The 17759-nt window shown below is 32.1% G+C and overlaps 1 protein-coding gene across 1 annotated transcript; it reads right to left on the reverse strand.

Moving 5' to 3' along the window:
* Positions 1–2287: 2287 nt before the first annotated feature.
* On the reverse strand, positions 2288–17746 carry LOC132756007 (gamma-1-syntrophin-like). The gene is made up of 11 exons (XM_060746952.1): positions 17598–17746; positions 13049–13204; positions 10083–10201; positions 9034–9049; positions 8512–8550; positions 7702–7818; positions 5406–5477; positions 4748–4900; positions 3975–4067; positions 3270–3380; positions 2288–2588 (listed from the first exon to the last, which is right to left on the reverse strand). The coding sequence occupies exons 1-11, from the start codon at positions 17613–17615 to the stop codon at positions 2487–2489; spliced, it is 996 nt and encodes a 331-aa protein (XP_060602935.1). The 5' UTR covers positions 17616–17746; the 3' UTR covers positions 2288–2486.
* Positions 17747–17759: the final 13 nt, after the last annotated feature.

The raw sequence follows: 17759 nt of genomic DNA on the forward strand, positions 1-17759 counted from the left end.
TATGAAAGACTAATAAGTAATTTGTGATTATGAAAATGTATACAAAAAAAACACAAGCTATTGCATAAGAATACATGTAGATGAATGAGATTTGTGTTAAAACTGATTTTTATATAATGCTTTGGTTCAATGAACTTTCAATGAATAAAATTAACAAAAAATCAAATACTGGCCAATAATAAACAAGAAAGCCAGGATGACCTTGCATTGCTCACCAGATTTTAGTTTCCTTTTGGCTGCCATGACAACCAGAATTCTGTATGAAATAGAATATTTCAGCTAAATTAAAGAGCAGAAAACCATATATTGATTGTAAGATCAATGACCTGGAGGTTTAGTATTATATGATGTTTAAAGAAGCATAATGACGGTAGATGACAGACATATGTCAATCACAATACCACACCTGAATATGCCCAGGTGAGCTAAAAACTGATTATTACTTTTACAGCAATTAGAACATTATATTTGCCTTGTTAATGTTTTCCTAACAGCAGTTTAATAAACCCATATCAGTAGTGAACTTAAATAACTACTGTAATGTTTTAGTGGTCTTTGACCATAAATAACAAATAGCAGTTTCTAACCTATTGTTATGGCAATATATACAGTGAATAAGGTATATTCATTTTATTTTGCTGAAAACACATGCTGCTTAGAAAATATTTTATAAAAAAACAACTAAATCAGTGTTTTCAATTGTAAACATAATGGTAATATATGAATAAATAATGCAAGCACCAACTTCCTCTTATACAGGGTGAGAAAGCAAAAATAGTTTTAATAATAAAAATTCTAAACTTGATATAAAAGCAATAAATAATACTTAAACTCAATGAAAAAGCTAAATAATACTTTTAGTAATTTTCTTAAATCATTTGTACGTTCTCATTAAATTAAGAAATAAATATGAACTTTGAAATACATTAAATTTGTAATTTTTTTAATCTAAATATCCCTACATCAAAATAGTTATTATATATAATAATGTCCTATGAGGTAAATTTCAAAAAGAGTTCAACTTTACGTAACATAAAACTCTTCATGTTTCTATCCCTTTTATGCTGAGAAGTAAATTATATTAAGTTATATATTTAAACCATAAAATATATTACTTAATGATAAAACAGGGGGCACAACTGCAAAAACAGGATGTCAGGGTTACTTGCCCTTTACAGGAAGGAAGAATGAACAGATTTGATCAAAACAAGTCTGCAAACTTCATATATAATTGTTGATCTCATTACTTCCAAAGAAATCACCCCTTTCCAGATTTTTAGGGTTTTTTTGTTGCTTTTTCTTTCTTTCTTTTTTATGATGGATTTTTCTTGGAAATTAGAGAATTTTTGACACTTTATGACAAATAATCCTTAAGATTACACAACACTGACAGAGTTGATAGCAAAAGCTCTGTTTTTTCTTCTTTGTAACATAAAGTAAAGTTAAAAAACATATTTTACTATAATCCTTATTCAGCTTGTACATTGGTGATTAAAATTTCTTTAATACAAAAAAATATATATATAAATTCAGTCAGTTTTTTACCCTTGATAAATAAAAGCAAACATCAGATATGTAACGGTGTGTTACACATTTTTTTGGGTTAAAAACATATTACATGTTTTATAATAAAACAAAAATAAATATTCATTTGTAACATAATCAAGGTTTCTGAATTTTCACTATTTCACTTGCTATGTAAACACAACATACAATTTCCAACATAACCAGTATGTTTTCAAATAAAACATGAGAATACATCAAAATATCTACACCAAATAAACTGAACTTTTCCAGTAAAACACAGGTCACACTTTGTATTATTATAAAAAATAACAACAGTAGGAGAAAACCTGCTCCAACCCTCAACTTCAATACTTTTCACTTTTCAACAAATCTGGCATTTCAGATAACCACAACTTACATATACACCAATGTATATTTCATATTTGCATTAAATCATATGTTTTTCTAGACATGTCAGGTGTTTGACTTTAATAACAGTCTTCAAATTTAACTTAAAACACAAATTATCTTTACATTCTTACCATAACTTACTAAAACTGTCTTTAATTCAACTTAAATCATGCCCCCCCCCCCCCAAGGGTAAAAACAAGCCAATTTGTAACATGATTCAAATCTAACATTAATTTAACCCATAACCTGCTGGAGCAGATAATGATTAACCTTTGACATCAGTACAGAGCCAGGCCAGCCTTCACTTCTGTGCAGTTTAACCAGGCTCTATACTATAGGTGGCTCATTTTTTTGTATATTGATTTTTGATACCTATTATCTTTAAATAGACTGTCCAAAATTCCAAATCATAACAAATCCATTTCAAAATTTAGGGGGTTACAGGTTAGAAATGGTAAGTATGTACTTAAATCAAACACCTGGCACAGATGTTAACATTTTAGTTATAATTGTACTTTTACTTATTAAATCACATATAATAGTTACACATGTCTGGTGTTTATATTTCATCACATATTAGCTAAGAAGGACGGATCTACGGATGCTAATTTGGCGGACAGGAATGAATGTATACAATATAATAATAACTGGAGACTGGAACATTCTACTTTCTGAAATGAAAACAAAAAAGAAAACTTATTAACACAAAGGACTCTATCTAAAATGCATATTTTAAGGCTGCTCACTCAACTATTTTCAATGCTTTACAGTAAGAATGGCATGACTTTGGTAAAAGGTAACTTAAAGAGTTATTATAACTGTGTCAATCACAGAGAACAAGTTTTTGAAGTTTCAACCTATTTTCTTCTGTAGTTTTGAAGACACTGAGGTGAGGGGCAAGTGACTTAAATCACATTAGCCAACTGTAACCATTCTGCCACAGAGGCATGACAGAGTATCAGAATAGAACCACTAAACTTCTATATTCTAGCTGAATATCTTCCTCACATCAAAGAATCCATAGTTTTTTTACCAGTATTCTAACACATACCATGTCGGGACAAGTATTTTTCTTTTCTTTTTCTTTTAGAAACAACTTTTCATATTAAAAGTATGTGTATGGAAGCTAAATAATTTTATATATCATATACAGGTTACAAGAATAACACCTCCAAATTGAAACATTAAGGTCCTTATAGCATTACCATTGTGTGAAGTGTCAATAAGCTGATTTTAATCAGACTGGGCCCAGTATATCTGAACCAGAATCTCTTAACAGCCTCCATACATGCCCTTTATATCATATTTCAGAGCCAGTCCTTCCATTTTTGGGTAAATATGAAGTTACTTACCCTAGTTTCTGTTTGACCCTCTTTCTCAGAGGAAAAATGTAGTTTTAAAGTTTGTTTTCCATCATCTGACGACCCTTTTAATCTTGAGAACTTATATGTCCATAAATATGTCTGAAAAAATAAATATATTTAAAAATAAAGTGATAGAATCTATTAATGTGTACATTTTACCTTGCTGATTTTGCATAAAAGACTATTGTTTGACTTGGAACTGGCAATCACTTGTTTGAAGAATATCAATATTAAAATACATTGTAGCACAAGTGGGCCATCACAGACAAGATCATTATACTTACTACAATGCAAGTTTTTGAGTTAAATTCCACCCACAATGCTCAGGTGAGATAAATCATTTTCTAATGAAATTTCATTCATGCCATTTTATATTTTAAAAACATTTTACATTTCATATTCACAAGACTAAATGCATAGATTAAAAACTATAATGACAATGTGGCCTAATTTCTCTTATTTTATTTTGTCTTCTATTCTATTTTAGTTTGAATGTGTTTGAAACTATAAGCTTATTGAAACACTCCCTAATCTTTTCCTGGAACAAATAAGTTTTAAGCAATGAGTGTAAAGTTTCTTGCTTATGAAAACAACAGTTTACCCCTGAAGACATTTGAACCCAAGCAGTCAGCAATCTATAGATTACTAATCTGAGGTGTTAACCACTTGGTCGTGCCACAACTCAAAACCTACCTTTGTTTCACTGTCATACAATGAGAAACCAACATCAATATCTAGAGTCAGTCCTGATAAACGTCCATGGTGAACACAACCAAATGTTTTTGACTGTAAAAAATAAGTACAACAACATGTAATACAAATACTGCTAGCCTTATCATCACTTACCTGAATTTTAGCTTTTTTTTGTCATTTATTTAAACTTGAAAAATAAAAATAAACATTTAAATTTGCTGAGAAAAGTTATCATTAATGTTTTAATTTACCTGTACTGATTGTACTAAATAAAATATTACAAGTGCATTTTGTGTGCTATAAATATGACCTCAGTAAAACCAATAATTTTGTCTGGGTATTTTTTTCTGTCACACCAACGATGTAAAGGTCACATATGGCCTTTATCCACAGCTTTTTAATAATACTTAAGTTTCTAGATGCATGTTTAAAAAGCCATATTTAAACAAACTTTTCTGAATTGTGTAACAAACCCCCCCAAAAAACACCTAAAAAATAGAAACAATGAGTCTACTTTTAAGAATCACTAAGAACGTCTCCCTGGGAGACACATACCCCTACATTCCCATGTTTTATCAGTCCATGGGCAAACAGATGGACAAACTGACAATGGAGAGGGCATGTTAAAATTACAATCAAGATCTAATGAACTTGAAAGAGAGGAAAATGATTAAAGGCCATTAAAACCACACAGCTACGGAGGCCTCAGAAATGAGTATTAAATTATAAAACTGTTACAAATACTTTTTTTGGACAGTTTAAAAAGATTTTACCTTTAATTTAGTTACAGCAGAATGATTGGTTCTATACCATGCTTTCTCTAGCTGAAGTAGATCTGACCTACTCTCTAATGTCAGGTATATTGTTTCTTTACTGCTTGTCTGAATAGAACAACAATGCTGTTTGTCATCGAGTAATTCTGAGTCCTGGAACAGTCACATATAACAAATTATAAATCCTGTAACAATAATTGCTGTTAATTTTAGATTTCCTTTATTCTGTTAACTCAATTTTATTACTACATATCTTTTATTTTGTTAACTGTTATTACTACATATTAAAGTTCAAGGGAAGTAACCTGTACATGTCATAAATCAAGTATGCAGGGGAGGTAACATCATTTAACCCATGATCTTGTATCTTTCTAAATGTATTACCCACAATTTAATTTCCATCAGCTTCCTTTTTCTGCCAAACTTTCAGAGATCAGCAACCCACCAACAATACACCCTTTTTAATGATAGTATGAATTAACATGGTTTGAATGAATAAAAGCAATGAAATTTGAAATACCATTAATTAGACCTATTCATCATAAATCATTTTATCATAAATCATTTTATGTAATTCTGCTGCTGAGTTATCTGTATTTACGAGAATTTCATGTTTTTATACATCAAAATAGTGAAACGTAATATAAATGCTTATTACCTGAAGAATTTTGAACATACATTCATAAACTTGGAAGACTGTATCACACCTCATCCAATCTCGACTTTGCATCTACGTGTAGAAATTAGTAAAATATAGTTATACTTTCAATTCAACACAAACGACAATAAATCAAAATACTTCTGATTTAAATTAATTTTACATACACAATTTTATATTGGGAAATTGGAATCAAACATGCACACACACACAAAAAACCTACATAAATCAAAGTGCAGAAGTACAGTTGTGTTGGCTATTATATAATGTTACTTTAAGGTTAACTTGCTATATTAGGTAACATTTTTACACCTTTTTTGTGTCATAATTTATCTCTTATAATAAGAAAGCGTATATTAATATCAAGACAACAAATGTTTCTGATTTTTCTGCTAACAACATTGAATACACTATTGTTGCTATTATATAATATCTCAGATGATGTCATCTATTAACTTTATTCTTAAAAACTATTAATGAAGTTAATCTTTACATGAGCTTCGTCACGACAAAAACCAACATAATGGGTTTGTGACCAGCATGGATCTAGACCAGCCTGCGCAGTCTGATCAGGATCCATGCTGTTCGCTTACATTTAACCCTATTACAAGCAGACATGGGGTAATCGTAATCGGTAATTTAATTTAATTTAATCAATTACAATTTTTTGAGTAATCACAGTAATCAGTAATCATAATTTTTTCCTGTAATTTAATCATAATTTAATCAATTACATGACCAATTAATCAGTAATCACAATGATTACATGTTTGATTACAATACATGTTAAGCTTAAAAAAATTGCTGAACAAACATACATATAAAGGTTAAAAAAGTACCAGTGTCAATGCCTACTAATTGTCTTAGGTAGTGTAGGTGAATTAAATGCAGTCACCCAGGTCAGATTTGATGACACCTGTGTTTTAAAAAGGTGATGAAAAGATCACTGACAGATTGACCCAATACATAAATGATTGTCACAATTATACCACTTAAATCTAGCTGTGAAATTATAACAATGGCCTGGATAGGTATATTATCACTTATTGAGAAGACTTTACAGGTTCGGTAAAGATAGATAGATTCTTTTATTCCTCAGTTGTTTATTTTCTCGTAATCTCTGATGTAATAGTAACCAGTCATGCATAACGATTTTTTTGGCGTGAACCTCTTTGAGTTCACCTTTCAAACCGAAAATTTACTAAGGCCGAAGGGCGATGGTTAGTATGGCTATGTAATTATATGATATTATGTCTGTTCAAATCAAAGTCAATCAATACGGTAAAAAGTCACTTAGCGTTCCTTAATCCAATCCACTGTTATTTCCCAGTTAAGTCCAATGTACTAAGTTTACAGTGTTGTAAAAGCGTCAATGCGCCCCAAGCTAAATAACTCCTTTGTCTTCCGTTTTCCACTGATTATTCCAAAACAGTTCACTTTTAAGACACATAAGTTCCAAGACTTATAGTTCTTATGTTCACACATATGTATTCCAATTTTCAGCTCGAATTTACACCATTAACTATTTTAAAATCGATAAAACTAGCCAGCCCTCTTAATTGACACAGGCCGCGACTTATATATTCTTCTATTCTATTCTAAGTATAAGCTGCAATTACTGACAAAAGTGAGATATGGTTATATTTTCTGTTACATTTTCTGTTACATTTTGGTATTGTTAAGTCCATGTAGAAGCAAAGAGTACAAAAAGATTTTCATCATATCGAAAAGAAAGCAATTATATATTATACATTTGAAAAACTAATGAACATTAAATGTAATATGAGAATAAAGCTTAGTAAATAGGAGGCAACACATGTACATATGTAGACTGAATTAATTACTGTAAAACTAAGCTGGATTATTTATTTGTACATTTGTTGTATTGAAATGTTCAAATAAAAAACTAATAGTGTTTTGAACCATTGCATTTCTTAACTTATGTACATGTAATCAGTAAATCATAAATGTAATCTGATTACTCCTGTCAGTAATCAGTAATTTAATCAATTACAATGTCAAAATAGAGTAATCAGTAATCTAATTTAATCAAGCATTTTGACAAATAATCATAATTTAATCGATTACAGTTGTCAAGTAATCGCCCCATGTCTGATTACAAGTAGAGAAACTGATAGCAAACAGCATGGATCCTGATCAAACTGCGCGGAAGCGCAGGCTAGTCTGGATCCATGCTGGTCGCAAACGCATTACGTTGGTTTTGTCATGACGCGGCTCACATTTCAAACAAGTGATGTCAAGATGTCATGTGAGAGAAATACATCATTATACTTACAGGGGGTATATCAAACAGGTAAATATCTGGACCTTTTAGTGCCACAAACTTTGGCTTCCAACCATGAGTGCTGTTTCCTGGGCTACCTCTTTCTTGTGTCCAACCCATATATTGTATCTAAATTAAAAACATTTGTTTTTTGACATGACGAAACTGAATTTTTTCCAGTGATTTATGTGCCATTGGAAGTTGGTCTGGAACCAATGACTTTTGGTGCAAAAGCTCAATCTATTATTCCAGAATTATCAATTTTATTGTGCAAAACTATTCCAAAAATGAAAACTGTCAAATATTTTTAACTCAAATCAGGCTATATTTCTTTATTATCTGTTCTGCTTTAAGTTGAACAAGTTGAATAACAGTATGTTTTGTAAACCTTTTTATGCGATATTAGTGTTACCCAAACTTTAAGTACATTTTACGCTTTGTACAATGCAAATGACGTCTTGCCAAAATATATGCACATCAGTGCAATACTAACAGAGTCAAAAAGTGGCACAGATTTGTGATAAAATAATATTTTCAATTCTACAGAGTTCATAATAATGACATCAGCAATTCTAATAAGTCATAATTATGCATAAATTTCATAGAATGTAATAGACACAGGTACGCAAATTGGAAAAATGTGAAAATCAGTTATATATTGTATCTGTTATTTTTTATGAATAATCTTTACTTTAATCTGGAAAAAACATGTTTCATGAATTCAGGTTGCTTTAATATAAATTCATTTAATAATGAAAATCTAAATATTGAAAACAAAATTATCTAATATGACTAGACATCATAAAGGGAAACAACTCTTACTTGCTCTTCTGGAAGTAACAATCTATTCATCATTTTTATCTGAAAACATAGAAATGAAATAAATTATTGTAAAGATAATGTTATTTTTGCAGGAAATGGCGTGTAGATAACATACCTCTCTTGGAAAGTAGAATATGACAGCTTGGTGTGAAATCTTTATTAAATACGAACTACAACCCTTTCAAATCAAGCCCTTGAGATATATTCTGATGTCATTTCAGATTTAGTTGCAATGCTCTGTTATAAACATTGTTATTTTTGGCAAAACACAACTTTGTTTCCTCCACTGATAATTTTACATATATTAAGGCATAACACCGCAGTATCACTATAAATAACTTCCTGGTATCACACAAACATTGTCTAATCATGTTTGTTTAAGCAGTAAAAGAGTAAAGTTCTAAAGTTAAGACAGGAATTTACTCTCCATAATGTAGCATTGACAAAGCAACATTGTAATAATGTTGCCTTAAAAAATGAGGAAGATTAAAAAATCTATTTATAGCCTCAATGACTTGTTACTCTGTCACCACGAAACCTTCATGGTGATACAAACACACCAAATATTTATACATATCAAAACAGATCAGTGATAGTCAATGCATTAAGGTCCTATGAGAAATGATAAGTGTGAATCACAGATAGGAGGACAGAATTATACACAAAACTGAAAACTAGCCACTAATTTCTCCTTTTAAGTTCGAGTAGCATAAAAATGTCATATTAATGTATCTATACCATCATAAAAATGTTGTAACAATGTTTCTGATAGTAATTCACTAAAATCCCCCACCTTTTGGTTAAGAAGATAAAATTTTTATTAGTTATGCTGCGACCCTTTCCCCGCCAGCGAGTATTTGTCATAAAAACGTAAATCACCCCAGACGTTTCCGCTATCCGCTAGCTAAAAATAATTTACCCTAAAGAAATAAAATTTAAACACCCCTTAAAATTGCCATATTTACTATTTGATAATCAGCCATTGAATTAAGCACTGGCCCCATGGCCCATTGCCAGTGAAAATTAGTTCGGGCCAGTGTAAATTTTAAGAAATATCAGTTAAATATATAGTAGAATAAATTCAAAACTGGAATTTGTGCCAGTAAATTCAAAATCTTAAATTCAATGACTGGATAATTATGTTATTGGTGTTTCAATATGGCTGACATTATCGCATACGGTACTTGTTCATATGGCATTCTTGTCATTACATTCTGATTACTATTACATTACTGAAATGATGGTGAAATTACTATTATGACATTTTCACCATCACCCTCTATTTACTATCACAATATTTCTGAAATAATGGCATAATTACTATTATGACATTTTCTCCCTTTCCATCTAATTACTATTACAAGAGTACTGCTATAATGGTAAAATTACTATTTTGACATTCCTGCCATGATGATCTAAATTATATCAATTAAAGTATTGACACAAGTTACCATGTCCGATGCTTTCTAATCAATTAAATCAAGGTCAGTTGGACACACATTTACATGTATCCATGTTGTTCAAGGTATAATGATAAAGGCATAGGGACACAAATCAATCCTATCATTTACCTGAGTTGATCAGTCTGACCGACATATCTAGTAAGGTAAGCATACAGCAGTGGTATAGATGAATAAACAACCCACTGTTTCTCCAATCGAGGCAAAATCACACCAGGTGGCAACATATTCTGGAAACATGAAAATAATACATTAACACATTTACATGGTCTTACCAATATAACATAACAGTAAGTTTATACACTTATTACACATTTATTCAAAATTTCAAATACAAAATTGCCCCCCACCCCTCCCCACTTTTTAATCAAACAGACCTCTTATATTTTTGTAGTGGGTCAGTGACAAACAGAATAATTAATATTATTACAAATAATATTGAATTGAAAACAAGTAATATCATGTACTATTTTTTTTCTGATGTATTTTAAATGATATGTTGTATATTTTAGTTTATACAGAATTTATTTTAGTTCAATTCTGTAGAAAGCTATAAGCCTTTAGACACACTTTCGAATCCGTTCCTGGAACCAAACAGTACTTAGCAATGAGTGTAGTTTCTTGCTCAAGGAAACAACGACTTGCCCCTGATCGGGATTGCGGCTAGCGACATTACTCCTCAGGCGTTTTAACCAGCTGCCACTCTGTACATTTTCGTAATAGAACTGAAACATTATACTTATGTACTTTAATGCTTACCCTATCATTATCATTGAAGGAAGCTGAAAATAAAAAATTTAACATCATTAAAAACGAAAAATCTGTCCTCATTTAAATTAGTCACATGAAACTATGAACAATGAAGAGCTTTCTTACCAAACATATTTTTGCAATTACTTCTTGATATGATTACCCTATACACTGTTTACTTGTAAAAAATTATCTAGTTTTCATTTAAATTTTGGATAAGTATGTTACATGCACTGTTAACCACTGCAATAAACAGAATTGATAAACATTTTTTTCTCCTTTTATTTAGAGATGGCAACGAATACCAAAACCAATGGTCATAGAATTCATAACTATAAATAGGACTGCAAGGGAGGTAACTAAAGACAACCAATAAACAAATTAATTAAAATTGGGTCAACAACATTATATTTTACAACGTTTTAATTAATGCAATATCAAGTTTAAAACATGTATTACATTTCATATATATCTTTTTTTTCTTCAAATAATATAGACTGATCGGCGGAAATGGATAAAGCTAGCAATGTTTTATGCTAGAAATAGCTTTTCACCTTTAAAAATATCAGTAAAATTTTTAAAAAAAAAAATGAGGGATTTAATTTTTAAAACATTTAATATCAATTTAAAATTTTTTCATTTAGTTTAGCAGACTTGTTAAAGGAAAAACAGCAGCTGGTTTTTAAAAAAAACGTAAAAGTTTAGAGTTTACGACATCTCCCGCAAAAAAATTCCCCCCCTTAAAAAAGGCCTTTTCCCCCCCTCCCCCCCTGGTCCCTGGGTTTTATGTCCCCTATATTTTACATCATTTAACCCCGTATTTACACAAAAAATTTTGCAATTTAAATATCTTTTTAAAGTGTGTTATTAGTTAAATTGGGGTTTAAAAAACCGGTTGAATTTACAAGGAAATGGCTTTCCTCTGAACATGTATTAAAATAATCAAAATTAAAGAATTGGGCTGTCAAAATGGCCCGTTTTACCAAAAAAAAATTTTAATTTTTAAATATGTTTGGATACATTTGTAAACTACAAAACTTCAATAAAATATAATAAATTTGCCCAACAGACACTTTTTTGAATTTAAAATAAAATAAATGTTACAGTAAATTCCCAAGAATATTTATAAAAATTTCACCGGGCTACACAAGTTATTTATTATTCATGTAAGGTTAAAAGGAATTATCATATGGCAAAGTGTAAACTTATTTTGATTTGCACCTGTTCACTCACTACATTAACCCTTTGATAGGCAATATGCCATGTCACTTTAAAGTGGCATTTATTTCAGTTGTGGCATTTTGGAATGGGAACTTTGATGTTGATTTAAATCCTCTTTCTTTCTTTTAAAAAAAAAAAAGATGTTGACCAATTTAAAAGATTTTTTTACTTTAATACCTTTAATATTGCATCTCCAACATAGAGTTGTTTGGTTTTGGAGTCTGGGTTGGGCCTGGTTTTTAATTTTTGGGAAACATTGTGGTACCTTAAAAGGGTTTTTGTTCTTTAACCCCCTTTTACACTGAGACCAAACCCCAGCCCCCCCTTTTCCTTTCCCCTAAAGCAGCTCCACAGGGCTACCCTGTTTAAAAAAGTTAAAAAAAATAAAATTTAAAGCATCAAAATTTTTTGCCCCAAAAAAGCATTTTTCAAATTCAAAATAAAGGCCTGAAAAGTAAAAAAATTTTAGTCTTGAAAAACTTTCCCAAATTGTTTGGGGAAAATTTCCCTGCCAAACATTCCAATTTTTTTTTCCAAATTTCCAGTCATATACCAACATGAATTTACCCTTTTCCCTTTAGAATTTATCAAACAAAAAGGAAAAAGGAGGTTTTAACATTTAACCCAAAAAAATTTTCATGGTATGACCAGGAACAAAATTAATAGGCACCTTTTTAGTTAATTTTTAACCAAAAAACTTCTGGGTTAGGTTAACTGGATAACCTTCTCCTTACAAAGAAGAAATTCCAAAATTTTCTCGGGTTTGATCCCAAAAAAACCCAACAGCGAAAATAAAGGGGGGAAAGTGGGTAAGTCAAGACCCTTGAACCAATTGGCAACTGACTCCCCTACACCCTGGCATTAATAACCACTAATAGCATGAGTGTGGATTGTACAAGTTGAAAGAGAATCTCACAAACAGTGAAATTTTAACCCATGATCTCGGGGTAACCTCTTCAACATTTTTTCTCCATGAGTATCTGATTCAGTAGTATATAATTATAAGTAATTTCTGCTGACATTTACTAGTGCATAAAGCTACACTGTGTGCTGCTTCAAAGTAGGTTAAAAACATCATTAATTAGGATGCCAAAATTAATACTTACAGAATCCAACATTGATTCATTTCCATTTTCTTCTGCATCAACTTCTCTTTGCACATATTCTTCCCTCAATAAGATGAGAACTTCTGGAGTTAACTTTAACTGAATGATCTCCCCTGCTGTTTTCCCATCACTCAAGGTAGCAAATCCAATTTTAGCCTATAGTGAATTAATAAACAATTTTGTAAATGTATAACAAATATGTTAGAATAGACAACAATATCTAAGTAAAATTCGGGGCTTTAATTATCTTAGACTGAAGCAATGACAGACATGTCTCTCCCTTACCAGTACCTGCCCCTGACAATTCTCCCTTAAACAATTTCCTACGGACCCCTGACAGTTCTCCCCCAGATTTGAAATATGTAATATTTCAAATCTCCACTTTAAAAAGCTTGGGGCCGGATTGACATGACCCCTAAAGTTTTACTTACTGTTACTAAATTGATAAACAAGAGGGCCATCATGGCCCTGAGGTCGCTCACCTGTATATAGGCCCCCCACCCCCGGGCCAATTTTTACCCAAGGGCTTTTATTTGTTTATTTGAACAGACTTGGTAGACACCCATAAAAGATGTTTCATGCTAAACATCTAAGTTCTAGCTCATTGGCATTTTTAAAAGAAGATTTTTAAAGTTTTTACTATACACATATAGTTAAAAACAATGTCACCCCTGGGGCAGGGCCAGTTTTGACCCCCGGGCGTTTATTTTAACAAACTTTGTAGATATTTACTTAAAGATGTTTCATGCTTAATATCTAAACTCTAGCTATGTGGGTTTTTCGAAAGAAGATTTTTAAGTTTTTGCTATACACATATAAGGAAAATCAATGACCCCCCCCCCGGGCGGGGCCAGTTTTGACCCCAGGGCTTTTATTTGAACATACTTGGTAGACACCCATTAGAACATGTTTCATGCTAAATATCTTAGCTCTAGCTCTTTGAGTTCTTTAAAAGAAGATTTTTTAAGTTTTTACTATATGCATATAGGGAAAATCTATGACCCCCTGGGGCAGGGTCAATTTTGACCCCAGGGCTTTAATTTGAACAAACTTGGTAGACATTCACTAGAAGATGTTTCATGCCAAATATCTAAGCTCTAGCTCTTATGGTTCTTTAAAAGAAGATTTTTTAAGTTTTTACCATATGCATATACAGGAAAATCAATGACCCCCGGGGCGGGGCCAATTTTGACCCCAGGGCTTTAATTTGAACAAACTTGGTAGACACTCACTAGAAGATGTTTCATGCTTAATATCTTAGCTCTAGCTCTTTGGGTTCTTTAAAAGAAAATTTTTTAAGTTTCTACTATATGCATATAGGGAAAATCTATGACCCCCTGGGGCGGGTCAATTTTGACCCAGGGCTTTTATTTGAACAAACTTGGTAGACATTCACTAGAAGATGTTTCATGCCAAATATCTAAGCTCTAGCTCTTATGGTTCTTTAAAAGAAGATTTTTTAAGTTTTTACTATATGCATATAGGGAAAATCAATGACCCCCGGGGTGGGGCCAATTTTGACCCCAGGGCTTTAATTTGAACAAACTTGGTAGACACTCACTAGAAGATGTTTCATGCTAAATATCTTAGCTCTAGCTCTTTGGGTTCTTTAAAAGAAGATTTTTTAAGTTTTTACTATATGCATATAGGGAAAATCAATGACCCCCTGGGTCGGGGCCAATTTTGACCCCAGGGCTTTTATTTGAACAAACTTGGTAGACATTCACTAGAAGATGTTTCATGCCAAATATCTAAGCTCTAGCTCTTATGGTTCTTTAAAAGAAGATTTTTTAAGTTTTTACTATATGCATATAGGGAAAATCAATGACCCCCGGGGGGGGGGGGCCAATTTTGACCCCAGGGCTTTTATTTGAACAAACTTGGTAGACACTCACTAGAAGATGTTTCATGCCAAATATCTAAGCTCTAGCTCTTATGGTTTTTTAAAAGAAGATATTTAAAGTTTTTTCTTTTGGTTGCCATGGCAACCAGAGTTCTGCATGGAATTAAATTCTTTGAACAATTTTTAAAGGTGACCACCAAAGGAACATTCCTGTGAAGTTTGGATGAAATTGGCTCAGTGGTTTATGAGGAGATGTCATTTAAAGCAAAAGTTTACGGACGGACGACGGACGGACGACGGACGGACGGACGCCGGACGAAAAGCGATCACAAAAGCTCACCCTGTCACTTTGTGACAGGTGAGCTAAAAAAAGGATCAAAGACAGAAAAGGCTGTGTTGCATTTAAATACCAAATATCATGAGGCTGTTATGATACAAATATTTTTTACTATTGACCATTTATGTCGAAAATTTAACAAAGTCAGAAAACAGGAAGTGGATGAGCGACAGACCCCAGGCCAAAGTATGGAACCAAGTGTCAATGCTGTAAGCCAAATATCAAGAGACTGGGATAAGAATTTGCTGAGAAAACTGAATGTTGAAATTTTAACTTAGTCGGTAAACACGAAGTGTATGAGCGACAGACCTTAAATGAAATCCCACTGTATGGGACCAAGTGTCAATGCTATAATAAGTATATATATGCCAAATATCAAGAGGCTGTGATAAGAAGTTGCTGACAGTGATTTTTCTACTTATATAACAGACTTCGAAAAAAGGCCTCTTCCCAATTGAAATTTTCTTTAAAATCATGCAGTTTTCCCAAAAATGTGAACATAAACCAGCTTTTTTACTTCCCAAATCAGCAATTTTAGAGATAATTTTTCCCAAAATCAAGAGGCTAAGGCCTCTTCCCAATTAAGTGAGAAAAATCACTGGCTGAGAAAACTGTTACATAAATTTCCTAACATTGACGATTAATGTCGAAAATTTAAGTAAGTCAGAAAAGTAGATGAACAGAAATCGATTCCAACAGTATAGGACCACTTGTAAGTAGTTGCTGAGAAAACTGTTACGATTGTTTTCCCTCCCATTGACCATTTATGTCAAAAATTAAACTAAGTCGGAAAACAGGATGTGGATGAGCAACAGACCTGAAATTGAATCCCACAGTATGGGACTTTGTGTCAATGCTGTATGGTAAATATTAAGAGGATGTGATAAGATGTGTTGCTGAGAAATCTGTTTCGATTTTTTTTTCCTGCCCGCCAGTCCACCACCCGCCGCCAAAAAGTCACCAATCCATACTATAACCCCCTTTTGCACCTGCGCTACCCGACCAAAATAATCTGCCACTATTAACTTCTAAAACTAAGGTTTTATTATCTTAAATGAAATCTTCTTGAAGAATTAGAAGCACAACTTTTAGCTAAAGATACTTCAGCGAAAAGGTTTTATAGGACTGCTAGACCTGTTCGCTGAAGCCAATCCCGTATCGAAAGTCAACCAGAACGTGACATATTTATGTCATACTGTAATCCAATAAATTTGCGTGATCTGGACAAAAGCTATTTTAATACAGGTAGTTAAATATATTTGGAAGACTTCAGTCTATATTTTTCAACACAGAACATTAGATTGATGAAAAATGCCTCTAAGTTTATCAGTGGATTCACATTTCATAAAATTCGCCGCCATTGCTGCCCTAATTATCACGTGACTAGCGAGAATTTAGGTTCGGATACATTTGCATGACATTTGGTGACCCAATTTACCCAAATGCTATTTTTAATTGAAAACATGGCTTTGCAATTATGAATAACTGTGTATTTATTCAATAAAAGATATTGTACCAAAGGTATGTTGGATTTGTTTTGAGTGATAATTTATGAATGATTTGTTTGTTTCTCTTTAAAATCATACACTTACTAAAAATAGTGTACGGTCCGTTACTAAAAATAGATGCTAGAATTCCCAAAAACTTGAAGTCCCGCGAGATTTCATTTGACAGCAGACTCCATATTGGTAAACATTCTCTTCATATTTCCCTAACAAATAGTTGGGTACACAATGTCATTGAAGTTTCATTTAAAAAAAACTGAATGGTATTTTTATTTGACCAAAATTTTATTGAAAAGGGTGATTTTTTTATAATGTACCGTACGCCACACAAACTGCAAAAATTCTGGTAGCCTTTGCAAAAAGGGTTGACCCATAACTTTACTGTCGCACACATCAATCTAAAAGCGACATAAAGTTATGGAAGCCAGAACTACGCAACTTTGTGTTGAATATTGCCATTTGTTCTGCAAAGCTGGCCTGGGCTTTGACTTCCCCTGCCATAAACTAAACATGTATATTTATAGAAAATCAAATAAAAACATAAAAAATATATAGATTTCTACACCTATCAGTGAAAATGTTCAGTGTTATATTTTGTTTGGTGCCGCCTTTTTCAATGAAACTAAATGAATAAAGTGGGGTATTCTGAACTTGCATTAACCAGTTACCTTTACCAACCCAAAACTTTATTAACAAACTGATTTTTTACAATTTTTAATCTCATGACTGTTGCTCTATTTTGCCCGAAATTGATATGTATCCGAATATAAAGCTACTGGCTGATGACTCATTCGCCGACTGGATATTTTTTATTTTATTTTACTGCATTGCACACAATGTAAAAAGACGCATACAATACCGTACCTCTGTAGGCGTTGCCATTTCTACACTCTTTTATACATATAACTATTTCAATGCTTGTGTTTTCTTGCAGAATTCAATAAAAAATATTAAATTAAATGTACGCAAACTTTCAACCGGAAGTTGTTCTGATATAGTTCCGGTTTAGAAATCTCGCAAAGTTAC

Source organism: Ruditapes philippinarum, unplaced genomic scaffold (genome assembly GCF_026571515.1).
Source record: "Ruditapes philippinarum isolate M1 unplaced genomic scaffold, ASM2657151v2 ctg3206_1_1_1_1, whole genome shotgun sequence".
NCBI classification, from domain to species: domain Eukaryota; kingdom Metazoa; phylum Mollusca; class Bivalvia; order Venerida; family Veneridae; genus Ruditapes; species Ruditapes philippinarum.